Below are 13,498 nucleotides of genomic sequence, written 5' to 3' on the forward strand. Positions count from 1 at the left end.
GAGTGTGGAAAATGGGTCGCAAAGCAGATATTTATGATTGGCAAAAAGGAGTGATTGCATTGGGGCGTGCCAAAGGCCATGGTGTGAAGGAAGTAGCTGAATTTGCAGGTGTATCAAAGCGTACGTCATACGGGTCTACCAGCAGTGGCAGAAATCCCCGTCTGCTCACAAAGTTGCCCAGTTACAGTCGGCAAAGACACAAAAATTGGACTGTTCATGACTGGAAACGTGGTCAGATGAATCTCGTTTCTGCCTGTATGGGAATGATGCTGGGGGTGTGTTCATCAAAGTTCTCAGGAAGCCTTCAATGAGCACTGTGTGTTTTAAGCTGGAGGAGCCTCTGTGATCTTCTGGGGTGTTTAAATTAAACAGAAATGGGTCCTTTGGTTGAGGTGACAGTAAATTTGAACCACAGTGCCTACATTGGGCTGCTGGACAGACAGTTTTTGCCTTTTGCTCATCATCTTACGAGAAACATAATGTTCCTACTCCTGTATTCCAAGATGATGTGCAAATGTGATTGGTTGGCATGATGAACATTCAGGAGTGTTCACACATCTGGACTGGCCCACAAAATTCCCAGATTTGAATTCTCTTGAAAATCTGTGGGACTACCTGGAACAATGAGTAAAACGCCAGGGAAGGCATCCACGAAATCAGGCCAAACTACGCAATTCTTTGATGCAACATTCTGGCTGAACATTGGTTTCACCTACATCCAGAAACTTGTCCAGTCCATGGCAAATCGAATCGCAGTTTGTATTCATGCTTGTGGATGTATTACATGCTATTAGGTACATTTCAATCACATGTGACTAATTTTTTGTCCAGTGTGCTCAGCTGCCAAGTGATGGAATTGACTGGATGGCACTTAATAATAATAATTAGTGACCGCTGTGATGTCAGCACTCATTAGCACCCAAATCTTTTAGGTGCTTAAATCATCTTTGGCCCAAAACAATATCAATATGCTTCAATATGCGCTTTTAACAACAGTTTTAAAAAGGTAAACTGGTAAATCACATTTTATCCACCCACACATACTTACCCAGATTGTACCAGACGTCCATCTCCCCGCTCAGTGTTCGCACCTCAATGATGCTCTGTCCCAGGAAGTCATCAGATTCTCTTTTCAGTCTCTGCTTCACACGGGACTTAATGTCATCATCCTCATCCCACACACGCACCTTAATACGGTCTGACGAGTTGTGGCACTCACTGAGAGAGAAGCAGGAAAACAATCAGGCAGGATCTTTAGTCATACTATTACTGTCATGCCAAATAGACCAGTGTAAAGAGAGCATTTTCATTCAAAAACGTAAATGTCTGATGATGAACTGGTTGTGAACACATTCTAGAAGGCTCCAGTTGTAAAGCTCATATTAAAAAGACTGCAATGCACTTCCATCACTGGTAATTTTAGAAGTACTGGAGCAGTGCTACTCAGTATTATTGACCAAAAGAGTGAAAAACCTGCACGTTTCTTGAATATGGAGTGAATTTCTAGTGTTGTGTGAATTGTGAGTGTAGATTTTGTATATAGCAAGTAATGCTTGATCAGCTGAGTAAAATTCCTTAGTAGAACAAATGTGTAGTTTTGGTTTCAGAACTGAGGCGGGCAGAACTGAGGCGTAGCATGTTGGCACCTGCCACTCCTCAAATACAAAACAAGAAATCATTATTCCTAGCCTAACAGCTAGTATTATTCCTAGCGTAACCATGGGAACAGATGCACTATAATGATGCAAATGGGTTCAGTGTAGTGGAAATGGGTGTATATTTATTTCTGTATATTTCTAGGTATGAGCAGTGCCTTTTGTTTCTGGCAGTGTCTGAGCTCAAGGGTAGTTTGGACAGCGTAAACATGGAAATGACTGTAGTGTAACCACAAAAATGAGTGTAGCATAACCATGAAAATGGGAGTAGCATAACCATGAAAATGGGAGTAGCATAATCATGGAAATGGATGTAGCGTAACCATGGAAATGACTGTCGTGTAACCATGAAAATGGGTGTAGCATAATCATGGACATGAGTGTAGTGTAACCATGGAAATTGGTGTAGCGTAACCATGGAAATGGGTGTATTGTAACCATGGAAATGAGTGTAGTGTACCTATGGAAATGAGTGTAGCATAACCATGGAAATTGGTGTAGTGTAACCATGGAAATAGGTGTAGCGTAACCATGGAAATGGGTGTAGTGTGCCTATGAACATGAGTGTAGTGTAACCATGGAAATGACTGTCGTCCAATGATCCATGTATCAGTGGAGATACTGGGATCACTGGACTTCAGACAGTTGTCAGACAGCTTTTTATCAATTATTTCATGCTATAATTCTGTTTCTATCATCTGGATTACGACAGCTGGGCAGTAAGAGTAGACCGACACTATTTCAAGATTTCCTCTGCAAACCTTAAAACTTAGAAAGTGGACAAAACTTTTAAGAAGTCTCTACCATCCCCAACAAAAACTCTACCTATTGATACACACTTAAGATTGAGCCCTCAAGGGTCTTTTTATGAATAGAATTGGGGTCCACTGCATTAAAGCAATAGGCTACAGACGAGTGGCATGCATAAACTAGCAGAGTGGCAGAGATTCATGAGGAGGAGAATACAGAGTCTAGCCCAGGGCCAGAGCAGTTCACTCCATCGGAAGAACACCAAACCTTCAAACTGGGGCAACACACATTTTAATATGTAGAACCAGGGGCTGCCAGAAAAAGACAGACCCTTAATATGACAGGTGGGAGTGGAGCGGTCCATTAGGCACTCACAAGTGAAACTTCTCGTCCCAGACAGGGTTGAGGTTGCCATAGATGGTCTTGGTCCTCTTTTTAGTCTTCCCCACCTGGACGGTCACGTAGGGGTCACTGGAACCCGTCTTATCTTTAGCCTGCAGCCCCTGTGCACACACCACTGCAGCATACAGACAGAGACACAGACACTCAGACAGAGAGACAGACGGAGGCACCACTGAGAGAATCCCTAATCACCTGCACTGTTTCTATCTGCTGGTGCTTGAGCAGAGAGCAGATGAGGACGTTATAACTCAATGAGAGATTATATTAAGCTCAAGATGTACTGAAACAAACATAAACAAACAACAATCAACTTCACAGTGTTTAACAGTTACTGACAGAGATAAGTTCTTTCTTCATTTTGTTTTTTCTTTTCTTTCTCTTCTTTACTTTCTTTCTGGTTTATCTCTTCTTTAGTTTCTTTGTGGTTTATCTCTTCTTTCTTTCTGGTTCATCTCTTCTTTTCCTTCTTTCTGGTTTATCTCTTCTTTCTTTCTTTCTTCCTGCCTTTCTTGTCTGTCTTGTCTTTCTTTCCAACATCCCTGAATATTTTTTCCTTCTTACATTATTACATTTGAATTCTATAATCTATTGCTGAGAAATATAAATTTAAGAACATTTCTTTACTAGATGGCATGACATACTGCAAATGACAGTAGAGATGTAACAAATTATGAGAGCACTGAATGTAAATTATTATGTACGTGTCTATGTTGCTATTATCTAACTATATAACTACTTATACACAGTTATATGGGCCATTCTACCAAAGTTAGTTAACAGTCCTGCAGTAAAACTGCTAAAAATCTTCTTAAACCCAAGACATTAATAGAGATTATATTAGGATAAATATTTACAAAATCATAATTTCTAAAGTACTTTATATGGGGAGGGGTCTGTCCTAAACCCTAACCTTTACTGTACTTTTATTCCCTACATTAACACAAGCTTTAACGTATCTGTTGACCATACCGGTAATGGTGATCTTTGCTGACCACTTGGATGTGCCATCCAGCACGCTCTGCTTGATGGTCTTCATCTGCTGGGCATGGATGGCCTTAGTAACCATAAACACGTCCCTGATAAGCTCGAAGATCTCAGGCTTGTTCCTCTCTCGGATCTTCATGCGGTCTTTCATGGCCATGATGATGTTCTGAGTGCGATCCTCAGCGCCGTGCTTTGAACTCTTCTCTGCCGCACCTGTGAAGGACAGAATCACCCATCAGCCAGCGTAGAACAGTTATATAAACACTCATATATACACAGACATATACACTACCCCATCCAAGCCTGGAATAGAAATGATATTAAACTAATTTTGTGGCAGATCCATGCATAAAATTATTTTAATATGAAGTTAGTAATCTACATCACAGATTTCAACAAATCTGGAAGAAGCTGTAAAAAAAAATGTAGAAATGTTAGATGTGTCCAGAATGAAGAACAGAGCTGTAGAAGATTCTAAAATGACTGAAGAGGTACTAAATTCATTGTGATTATTCATATTTGTCAAATTAGCTCAAATGTGATGCTAAAGAGGGATTTGTCTATTTTTAAAGCAGTGCGTTTTGTTATAGGTACACAGTCATATGCAAAAGTTTGGACACCCTTGGTAATTTCATCTTGTTGATTTCCTAAGTGTAAATAAGTGAACACATCCTCTACAGAGAACACAATTTTGCACTTTTTAATACACTAGTACCGTTTATTTGCTGAATGTAACATACTGGAAAGAATGTGGCCTGTGCAAAAGTTAGAGCACATTTTATATTCTATGTTTTATTTTTTGTAATATGTTAAATTCTGCAAATAAATAAAAATTGGGCCCTAAAGATGCAGAAAAATGGCATATTTAAATGTGTTACCAGTAGAGGATGTGTTAACTTATTCTTTAAATTAGAAACGTGGAATTTTACCGGGTGTTCAAACTTTATAGAACAGTATAAATGGGCAAAATGATCTTCATCAGGATGTATTTATTACTTTTAATAATTCAGTAATAATATATTATAGTGTGAATGTTGAACCTGAACATGAAAATCATTTTATTTCCACACACAGAATCACCAACATCCTGGGAGAAAAACAGTGGCCACATCAGTATATATGTATATATATAACAGCTTGGTGGAGCTCCAGTGTGTGTGTATATATATATATATACACACACACACACACACACACACACACACACACACACATCATATATATCTTAAATGCAGTCAGTCGTTCAACTCCATGATTGTAGCCTCTCAACTCTTGTTCATACAGCTCATAGATTTTGGTTACAGTGGAGGCTTTAGAGGGGAACTGGAGCTCCACTAAGCTGTTTCTTTCATTAATTTAATCATAGTTCTCCTGCAAATACTGCCCAGTGTAATCTGCTGAAAGTGCTAAAGCTATCGCTTTAAAAGCCATTTAATAGCTGTAAAATTAATATCCAGAATGAAGTTATAATAGAATTAATATACAGGGTGCCTTGCATTTGAAAGTGAGGATCAAATTACAAGGCAGCGAAATTGACAAAAAATTACTCTAAATAAGAATTAGAAATCACAATGTCACACGAATGTCATTTCAAACTATAAAAATCACAAATCCTTTCCTTATTAAGACAGTACTGTAAGATATGTTTAGACATTTAAGAGAAATTCCACAGATTTTTCTAAATTTCTTCATAATTAAATGGTAAAGATGTAAAACATTTTGAAAAAAAAACATACTTGTAAAAATCCATTACTGTTTCACTGTTTTACCATAATCAACGTTGCACATAAAGGCTCAAAAGACACATGTAGGTTCACTGGTGGTTTTGGATAGTAAATAAAATGTCTATATTTGTGTTGTAGACATGGTGACCCCTGATTCCTACCACGACCACTGTAAAGAAATTAAGTTTTTCCACAAATGAACATTTTCACACCAATCTACTCTTAATGACTTTGTTTTTATCTCGACCATTTAATTATGCAGAAACGCTGAAAAATGGGTGGAATCCCTCTTTAAGGGAACTTAAATCACCAGTCTTTGTGAATTAGATTTGAAACTAGGATCTACACCCTGCTTCAACTGTCCCTGACAGATACGCTCCGCAGTTTAATTATCACCAGTTCCAATTTCAAAACCCAGTAAACAAACTCGATACCAATCTGGCAAGCCTATCAATCCTGCAAATATCCAAGCCTGTGGAAAACATTTCGCTAATAATCAGCCATCTGCTTTTGGAGATTCACCTTAAATCATTTCTGGAGCAGCTAATGGAGCTGTCGCTCAAGGAGTCAGGTCTCAATGTGATCCCATTTGGATAAATCATGTCAGCAGACACTGCAGCAGCTAGCGTGTCACTTAGAAATGTATACACATGCACTGCAATCGATGGGTATCTAAAGCACATTGTAGGCCAGCTTTAACAGGCTGAGGGAGTTTCTGAAGGACAAGCTTTAGAGAAAGTTTAAAGAAAGACCCGTTTCAGTGTCTTCCTGTTGTTTTGAATGTGTGAGGAGAACAAGCAAGCCAACCCTGTGACCATGAGCTACTGAAGCTGAAGCTACCTTAAAGCGACAGTCTGGCAAAAACTGTCCACGTTTCCCATACTCACGCTGCAGGCAGTCCGCATTAAGCAGCTCCTGACACTTCTCGTGACATTTGACCCCACACTCAGAGCAGCGCATGCCCTGCCGGGCAATGCCCCACAGCAGCCCCTCACACTCGTAGCAGTACGTGGGTGTGGTGGCCGTCCAAACTTCAAAGTTATGGGGTGTGGTGCAGGAGATGGGATAGATCAGAGCCTGCAGCGTCTTCTTATATACATGACTCTTCTGCAGGGGTGAGAAAGTAGAAGAGATTAAAGGAGAGAAGGGAGAGGGAAAGGGAAGGGAATTCCATGGATTTTTCCAAATTTCTACATAACATTTTAGTCTAAACTATACTTTTAAAATCTTTTCATGGTGGGATTCACACCCCTCGTACATGCAGAGTGTTGTGAGGCAAAATAGTCACCAAAGAAAACTTATTATATTACTGTTTTACCATCACCAACATTGCAAATAAAAACTCAGAAGACATGTGTAGACTCACTGGTGGTTTTGGATAGTAAATGGCTATATTTGTGTTGTAGTCATGGTGACTCCTGATTCCTATCACCACCACTGTAAAGAAATCTGAGTCTGTACGTCTCTCCACAATGAACCATTTCACACCAAACCACTCTGAATGATTTTGTTTACATCTCAATCATAGAATTAAGATGAAACGTGAAAAAAATCAATAGAAGTTCCCTTTGATGAAAGGTCTGAACTGTGTTACAGATTCAGTCTCACTTTATTTGGACAGCCCCCTATAGTTCAGGGATTAGAGTTAGAATGAGTGTAAGGTTTAGGGTTTAGGTCTAGGTAAGGTTTATATACACTACTGAAAATAAAAGTTTGGAATCATGTCATATTAATTATTGTTGTTTTGTTAAATTTTGTACAGTGTAGATTAAAATGTGATAAAATAGACAAGATAGATTTTTGTGAAAATGCAAAAAAAGTTATTAAAGCGTCCATATCCAATATTTTTCTTGCATTTTATTTTCATTTTTCATACAGTCATCTATATGTATGTACATCTATCTCTTGCTATATATATATATATATATATATACATATATATATATATATATATTTGGTCTAATTAGCTGTCCTGTATTGTTCCCCATTCACAGCTCTGCCTGTTCACTAAACTGCTGCAGCCTGAATTGGTGTACATATGTAAATATATTGGTTTTCGTGAACAGTAAATTCAAAACAAGCTGAGAGTTTACACATACAGACTGTATGAACTGGGAGTGAATGATATGTTTTGAAACTTTAACAATGTCTGCATACTACATCAAACTCTTTTATTCAGAAAAAACAAGGAAAATAGGGTTTTACAAGATATGGGCCCTCTAGATTATAAATAATATACTGTAATTCGTCCTTTATAGTGTAGTTATGTACCTGGGATTATGTCAGCAGTTTCCAAATCATTGTATACATGTATATTCAACAATACTGGTTTTAATTTAATGCAAATAGTGACTCCAAACTTCCAGAGAGCAATAACTAACTCTTGAACAGTGGCATATAGGTCAGCAATACAGCAGTTCCAAGTGATGTCAAGAAATACAGCAAAACCTTAGGTATTTACAAGGATTATGTTGTGATCTATTTAAATCCTAAGCATCAATAGAGATAGTAATAAGCTATGTACAAAATTATCATATTAGAGTGTTTTCTATTGAAACCCCTAAATTTACACTTGTGAAAATAATTCTTACATTTTCATGTTTTTAAAATATTTTTGATTTCTTATAGAGTGAAGTTAGTTGATTTTGATTCATTGTTAATTTTATTTTTAAATAAAAAAATGCTGTCCCAGGTTTTCCTGTCAGTACCAAAACACAGAGTTTTAAACCCTTGGCAGAGCCTTATTTTAGCCATGCCTCTGCATTTTAAAGCAAGAAGTGAGACTGCATCCCTGTCCCTCATGACCACATGGTGAGTTAGATTCCACTGGTTTGAAGCAAATGTGTCCCAAGTCTACAATCAGCATGGAACATTAAGAATTGCAACTTTTTAGAGTTTTAATGAAATATAATTTTACGTGTGTACAGCTGTTCAAATCTATGTTTGCTAGTCTTATACTTAACTAGCGTTTATGGTTTCTGCTCAAAGTGAGCTAAAATTGTCACTACTGAAACAGTCACTATTGAAACATCTGGTAATGTTTCGGTAGTGTTCTGATTGTCTTGGTAGTGACAAAATGGAATGTTCAATCATTTATTTTTATAGAAAAAAAAAGTAACAAAAAGTCTGAAATGTCTGGGTTTTGAACTCAATATGAAAATGAGCTCTGTGTTCAAATTTAAAAACATTTTTTTTTATACTGACCAATCACAGCACCAAATGAGTTTCTCTGGGTGTTCTGATGAATTAAGGTATTCAGTAGCCCAACAAAAGTAAATTAATTTAGTCAAAATAATGCAGGCTAATATTTAACCATGCTATATTACTGATTCACCAGCACGTTCTTAATATACTGCAAGCAATACTGTAGCTGTATAATGGCAATACTGGCTATAATTAAGTGTAATATTTTACATTTTCCTATTTAAATTAGTCAACCTATTATTTTAACACTATGTAAGGTCTTGGGACCTTGACTTTGTTTCTTACTCACCAGCTCCTCATCTTTGATGGACGAGCGTGAGGCCATGGCGGATGCGATGCCTGCTTTCCTGGCCTGGACCAGTGACTGTCCCACAGAGAACAGGTATTATTCCATGGCAGGATAAAAAAAAAATCCCAACAGATTCCCAACAGCAGTAAAACAATAAAAATGAGAATAAAATCCAATAAAAACTAAAATAACACTTTTTGCTTCATTACATAGCTACAACAGGGTGCAGGATTCAACTAATACAATTAAAATTAATTCACTGCTAGAAAAAAAATCATGTAAAAAAACAGGGGTTCAAACTACGCCAGGCAACAGGTGTGCTGGGAAATCAAAACGTTAGAGACAGTAAAAGGATGGAGGGTTGAGGAAGGAACCAAAACACTGGTAGACCAATGTTTGGGATCCTGAATATCTGGTAAAACAGGATGCAGATATGGCATCTTATCAAGAAAATCTAATCTACAAAGCCATCAAAACACCTGTTGTGGAGGCGTAATATTATCTTGTGGAAGTGATGACCTTAATAGGAGTATGTAAAGCAGGAGGGTGTGAAACCAAACCAAAACAAACCAGTGTCCGGGTGGGGAAACAAAAACTCCTGTATTTTTTATGCTAAGTAGTTGTGCAAATACATGAGCAGACGTAAGCAACGTGCTACCATGTAATGTGCTGCAAACAGGTTCACTGAAACTGACTTCGAGGAAGAGAAGATGAAGCCAATCTTCACAGAAGTGTGCAGAAGTTTTGAAATAGTATTTGCACATTACTGGAATGGACCAATACCAATTCCACAAATTCAGTATCGTCCATTCCTACTTAACATAAACAATACCCAGTGCTGCTATATCTGCAAAGAGGGTTCATTAAACTTACCATAGCCTGATTCATTGAGTGAATGCATTCAAGGAGAGGCATAGAGGTTTATTTGAAATGTTTTTCAATGTGGGAAAAGAGGAAACACATGATTTTACACCAAAACGTTTGCCAACCAGGTGAGCCACCATAAGCTCTTGCCCTGAGAACTTTAACTCCTTAAATTCCCAGATGTATTACATCCTAATGCTTATTATTCAGGAACTACATGAAAATATAAACAAAGACTGGAGTTATTCTTCAGTGTCAAGTGAAAGCCTGGACTCACTTTGCAATTTAGAGGGTTAAATATGCCTCATCTACTATGCAAAGGTCTTGGGCACCTTAGCACCATTTTTTGTTTTTGCCAATGTCACCAATGTTATCTCTATCTAACATTAAAATACGTACAAATAAACATAAAGACAGTATAAAGTAGCATAAGTGTCATGTTTTCAGTAAAGTATCTTGTGAATTGGTATCTTGTAAGCTAGTCTGAAGAACAAAGTCCAGATTTTCCTCTGGACGCCTCCAGCTAGGGCTGAAAGATTAATTGTTTTTATACTGAAATCGCAATTTATGTGCAATTTTCAAAATGCAGAAGCTGCAAATTTTCTTGTTATAGCCTACACTCTTAAAAATGTTCTTAAAAAGATTGTTCTTCTCTAAAAACAGTCAGTCCTTCTATATAGGGCCATGAACACTTAAAGACCAAATTGCATGCTTAAAAAGTTCTTAGCATGGTGACATCGTTCTTCAGTCTGATGGAGAATGTGCTGTACATGGTTCTGTATAGCACCAAAAAGGGTTCAACTACTGTTACAATGTCAAGCTTGTAACAGGAGAAGAACATTTTTGATATATAGAACCCTTTTTAAAAAGGTGTTGTTATGTAAAACCATATACAACACATTGTCCATAAATTTAAAGAACTATTTCACCATGCAAAGAACTTTTTAAGCATGCAAATGGGTCGTTGAGTGTTTATGGTTCTATACACAACCATTGTCTTTACTAAAGAAGCCTTAAAGAACCATCTTTTTTAACTGTGGGCATTAGCAAAAACATTGTTTTAAGTTTTCAGAGGGGAAATTGAACCTAATAAGAGTTTGTGAAATGCCTGTATATGAGTTAGACCAATCAGAGGCAACCAAACTACCATGTGTTAGGACATCATACCACAACTTACTGGCAGTTTGGCACACTGTTCAGGGGTCAAGCCTCAAGCCAAAAAAGGTGGATATTCTGGTCTTTGTGGCCAAAATAAATCAGGCCTGAATCTTCATTTATTAAGAAATTGCATTTTAAACTGCAGTTATAATATGAATCAGAAAAAATGCAATTAGATATTTTCCCCAAAATTATTCAGCCCTACCTCCAGCCATCATATAGCTTTATTAAATTCCATCAGTATAACATAATGAAGCATTCATTAGCCACACCAGGAATTGGTAGATAACTGCAAATAATGGTGGGCTGGTGGAGAAAGGGGTTAAATAAACAAGTTAACTCAAATGCACTACTTATTGTATTACAGTTCTTTGTGTTTATTCTAATGTTTGTGTTCAGTCCAGATAAATGGCTGTTTAAATAGTATTTTCTTCGGTGCCTTGACTTTTGCACACTACTGTACATGAATTATCTTGTTGTCAATAAAAAGCTTTTTTTTTGGTAAATATCTAAGCTGGCTTAAATCATCCTAAACTTGTCAAAATGCACACAGAATTTGTTTAAAAAAAAAGAAAACAAAAAACAAAGAACAGTGTACAACTGAGTTATTATTAGTACCTATGACTATTAACTGTTTAACCATTTTACTCCCTAGTCTATTCCTGGACTACAAAACATTCTGAATGGAAATTCTCCACTGAAAGCAAAGTCCAGCACAAGAGAAAATCCCTGTCCAGGAAACTGACCCTATATGTAAAATATTTGACAACAAAAATCAAAACAATAATGGGCAAATATGAGGAACAAACTCCAAACTTCTAACTAATTATATCCAGTGTTACATTTACACTGAAATGTTAAGGTCTCAATTACACTGAAATGGTCTGCAGGTTCTAGCTATTAATTAGGTAAATGTGAGGCACAGACTCCAAAGTGATGTTTAATTATTTTGGGTAAAAAGAAGCAAGTATTAAAATGAAATTACAATGAAACAGGTTCTATTAAAATGAAAAAGGACAGTAAAGCATCTCAGAATTAGAAATTATTTGGATTACGTATGTGGTAAATACAAAGAATGTTAACACAATGTCCAAACAAACTCTAACTAAAATGTTAAAGACTCAGTAAAACTATATACTTAGATAATTTGTTTATTCAGCGTTGCTCATAAGTAACAGACAGGTACATACTAAATAAGACTCATGTCCTCAAGTGTCTTCGTACTGCCTTTTTATCGCACACTCTAAAAAAGACAGTTCTTCTTGAGTTTTTTAGTAAAGAAAAAGGTTCTATATTAAAACATGAACACTCAAAGATTGCCTTGCCTGATTAAAGGGTTCTTTGCATCATTAATGGAGAATGTGTTGTAGATGGTTCTATTTAGAACCTTTTTGAAAATAGCATCCAAAAGGGTTCTGCTATTGTTACAAGCTTGACATCATAACAATAGCAGAACTCTTTTGGGTAATATAGACCCCTTTTTAAAAACATCCTACAGCACAACCATACAGCCCTTTAAACATGCTGATCGTTATTTGAGTGTTCATGGCTCTATATAGAACCTTTTCCTTTACTAAAGAGCCCTTAAAGAACCACCTGTTTTTTTAAGAATACATTTAACTCCCTGGTACACAGTGATTTTTGTGATTCAAAGTCCTGCTTAAATAAGTCACATTATTGTAAGTGGCATCAGTTAAATTCAGTTTAATTCAGTCAGACTGCCCAGCTACTTAAAAACATTTTACCCAAATGATTACACAGCACTTCAGAGTTTGTACTAAACATTTAGCCATTTAACACATAGAAATTAAAAAAGTGTAAAACAGTGTTACCAATATATGTTGGTTAGTGAGTCTGAGCTAAAATTTTAAGATTTTTTTTCGATTGGAATGGATAATTCCATTATCATTTTATAATAAAATTATAAAATCATAAAAAAAATCATTAGTTTACCTTTAAAAAAGGGATCGTGAAATCAAGATCCTAATCAATCACACAGCACCCAAATGCAGCAGAAGCAGTGCAAAGTCTGAAACTTTTTAATATAAGAAACAACACTGAGAAACACAAGTTTGTTGTGTTCCCTGTTCCTAGACAGAGAAACGCAGAAGAGCACCTACCACATCACTAACGAGTGGGATTGGTTTCCTCTTTCGTAAGTCTGGCATGCTGTCAATCCCGAACAGGCCACTCCCACTTCTGTGGACAACAGTGCAGATTCTAAGAGAGTTACACTCACACAACATGCTCATCATAAACTCTTCACAATCAACAGATTGATCCTGACCACAAATGGCCGGTGTGGGTCAGAGCTTTACACACACACGCATACATATACATACACATATATTTACATGCATAGACATACATCAAATGATATGTTTTGTTAATTGTCTAAAAAAATAAAACAAATAAAATATAAAAATAATATACGGCATAACTTTTTACCACATTCATCACATTTTACG

At 36.8% G+C, this 13,498-nt stretch overlaps 1 protein-coding gene across 1 annotated transcript in view; it reads right to left on the bottom strand.

The window, feature by feature from the left end:
• unc13bb (unc-13 homolog Bb (C. elegans)) overlaps positions 1–13,498 on the bottom strand; it is a 150,286-nt gene that overhangs the window by 42,189 nt on the left and 94,599 nt on the right. Inside the window, exons 12-17 of the mRNA XM_036594423.1 lie at positions 13,151–13,229; positions 9,009–9,083; positions 6,403–6,622; positions 3,777–4,004; positions 2,781–2,922; positions 1,049–1,218 (exon numbers count right to left, since the gene is read on the bottom strand). Of these exons, the coding sequence (XP_036450316.1) occupies positions 1,049–1,218; positions 2,781–2,922; positions 3,777–4,004; positions 6,403–6,622; positions 9,009–9,083; positions 13,151–13,229 (914 nt within the window). The remainder of the gene's footprint in view (positions 1–1,048; positions 1,219–2,780; positions 2,923–3,776; positions 4,005–6,402; positions 6,623–9,008; positions 9,084–13,150; positions 13,230–13,498) is intronic.

The sequence above is a fragment of the Colossoma macropomum genome, unplaced genomic scaffold (genome assembly GCF_904425465.1).
Source record: "Colossoma macropomum unplaced genomic scaffold, Colossoma_macropomum, whole genome shotgun sequence".
NCBI lineage: Eukaryota > Metazoa > Chordata > Actinopteri > Characiformes > Serrasalmidae > Colossoma > Colossoma macropomum.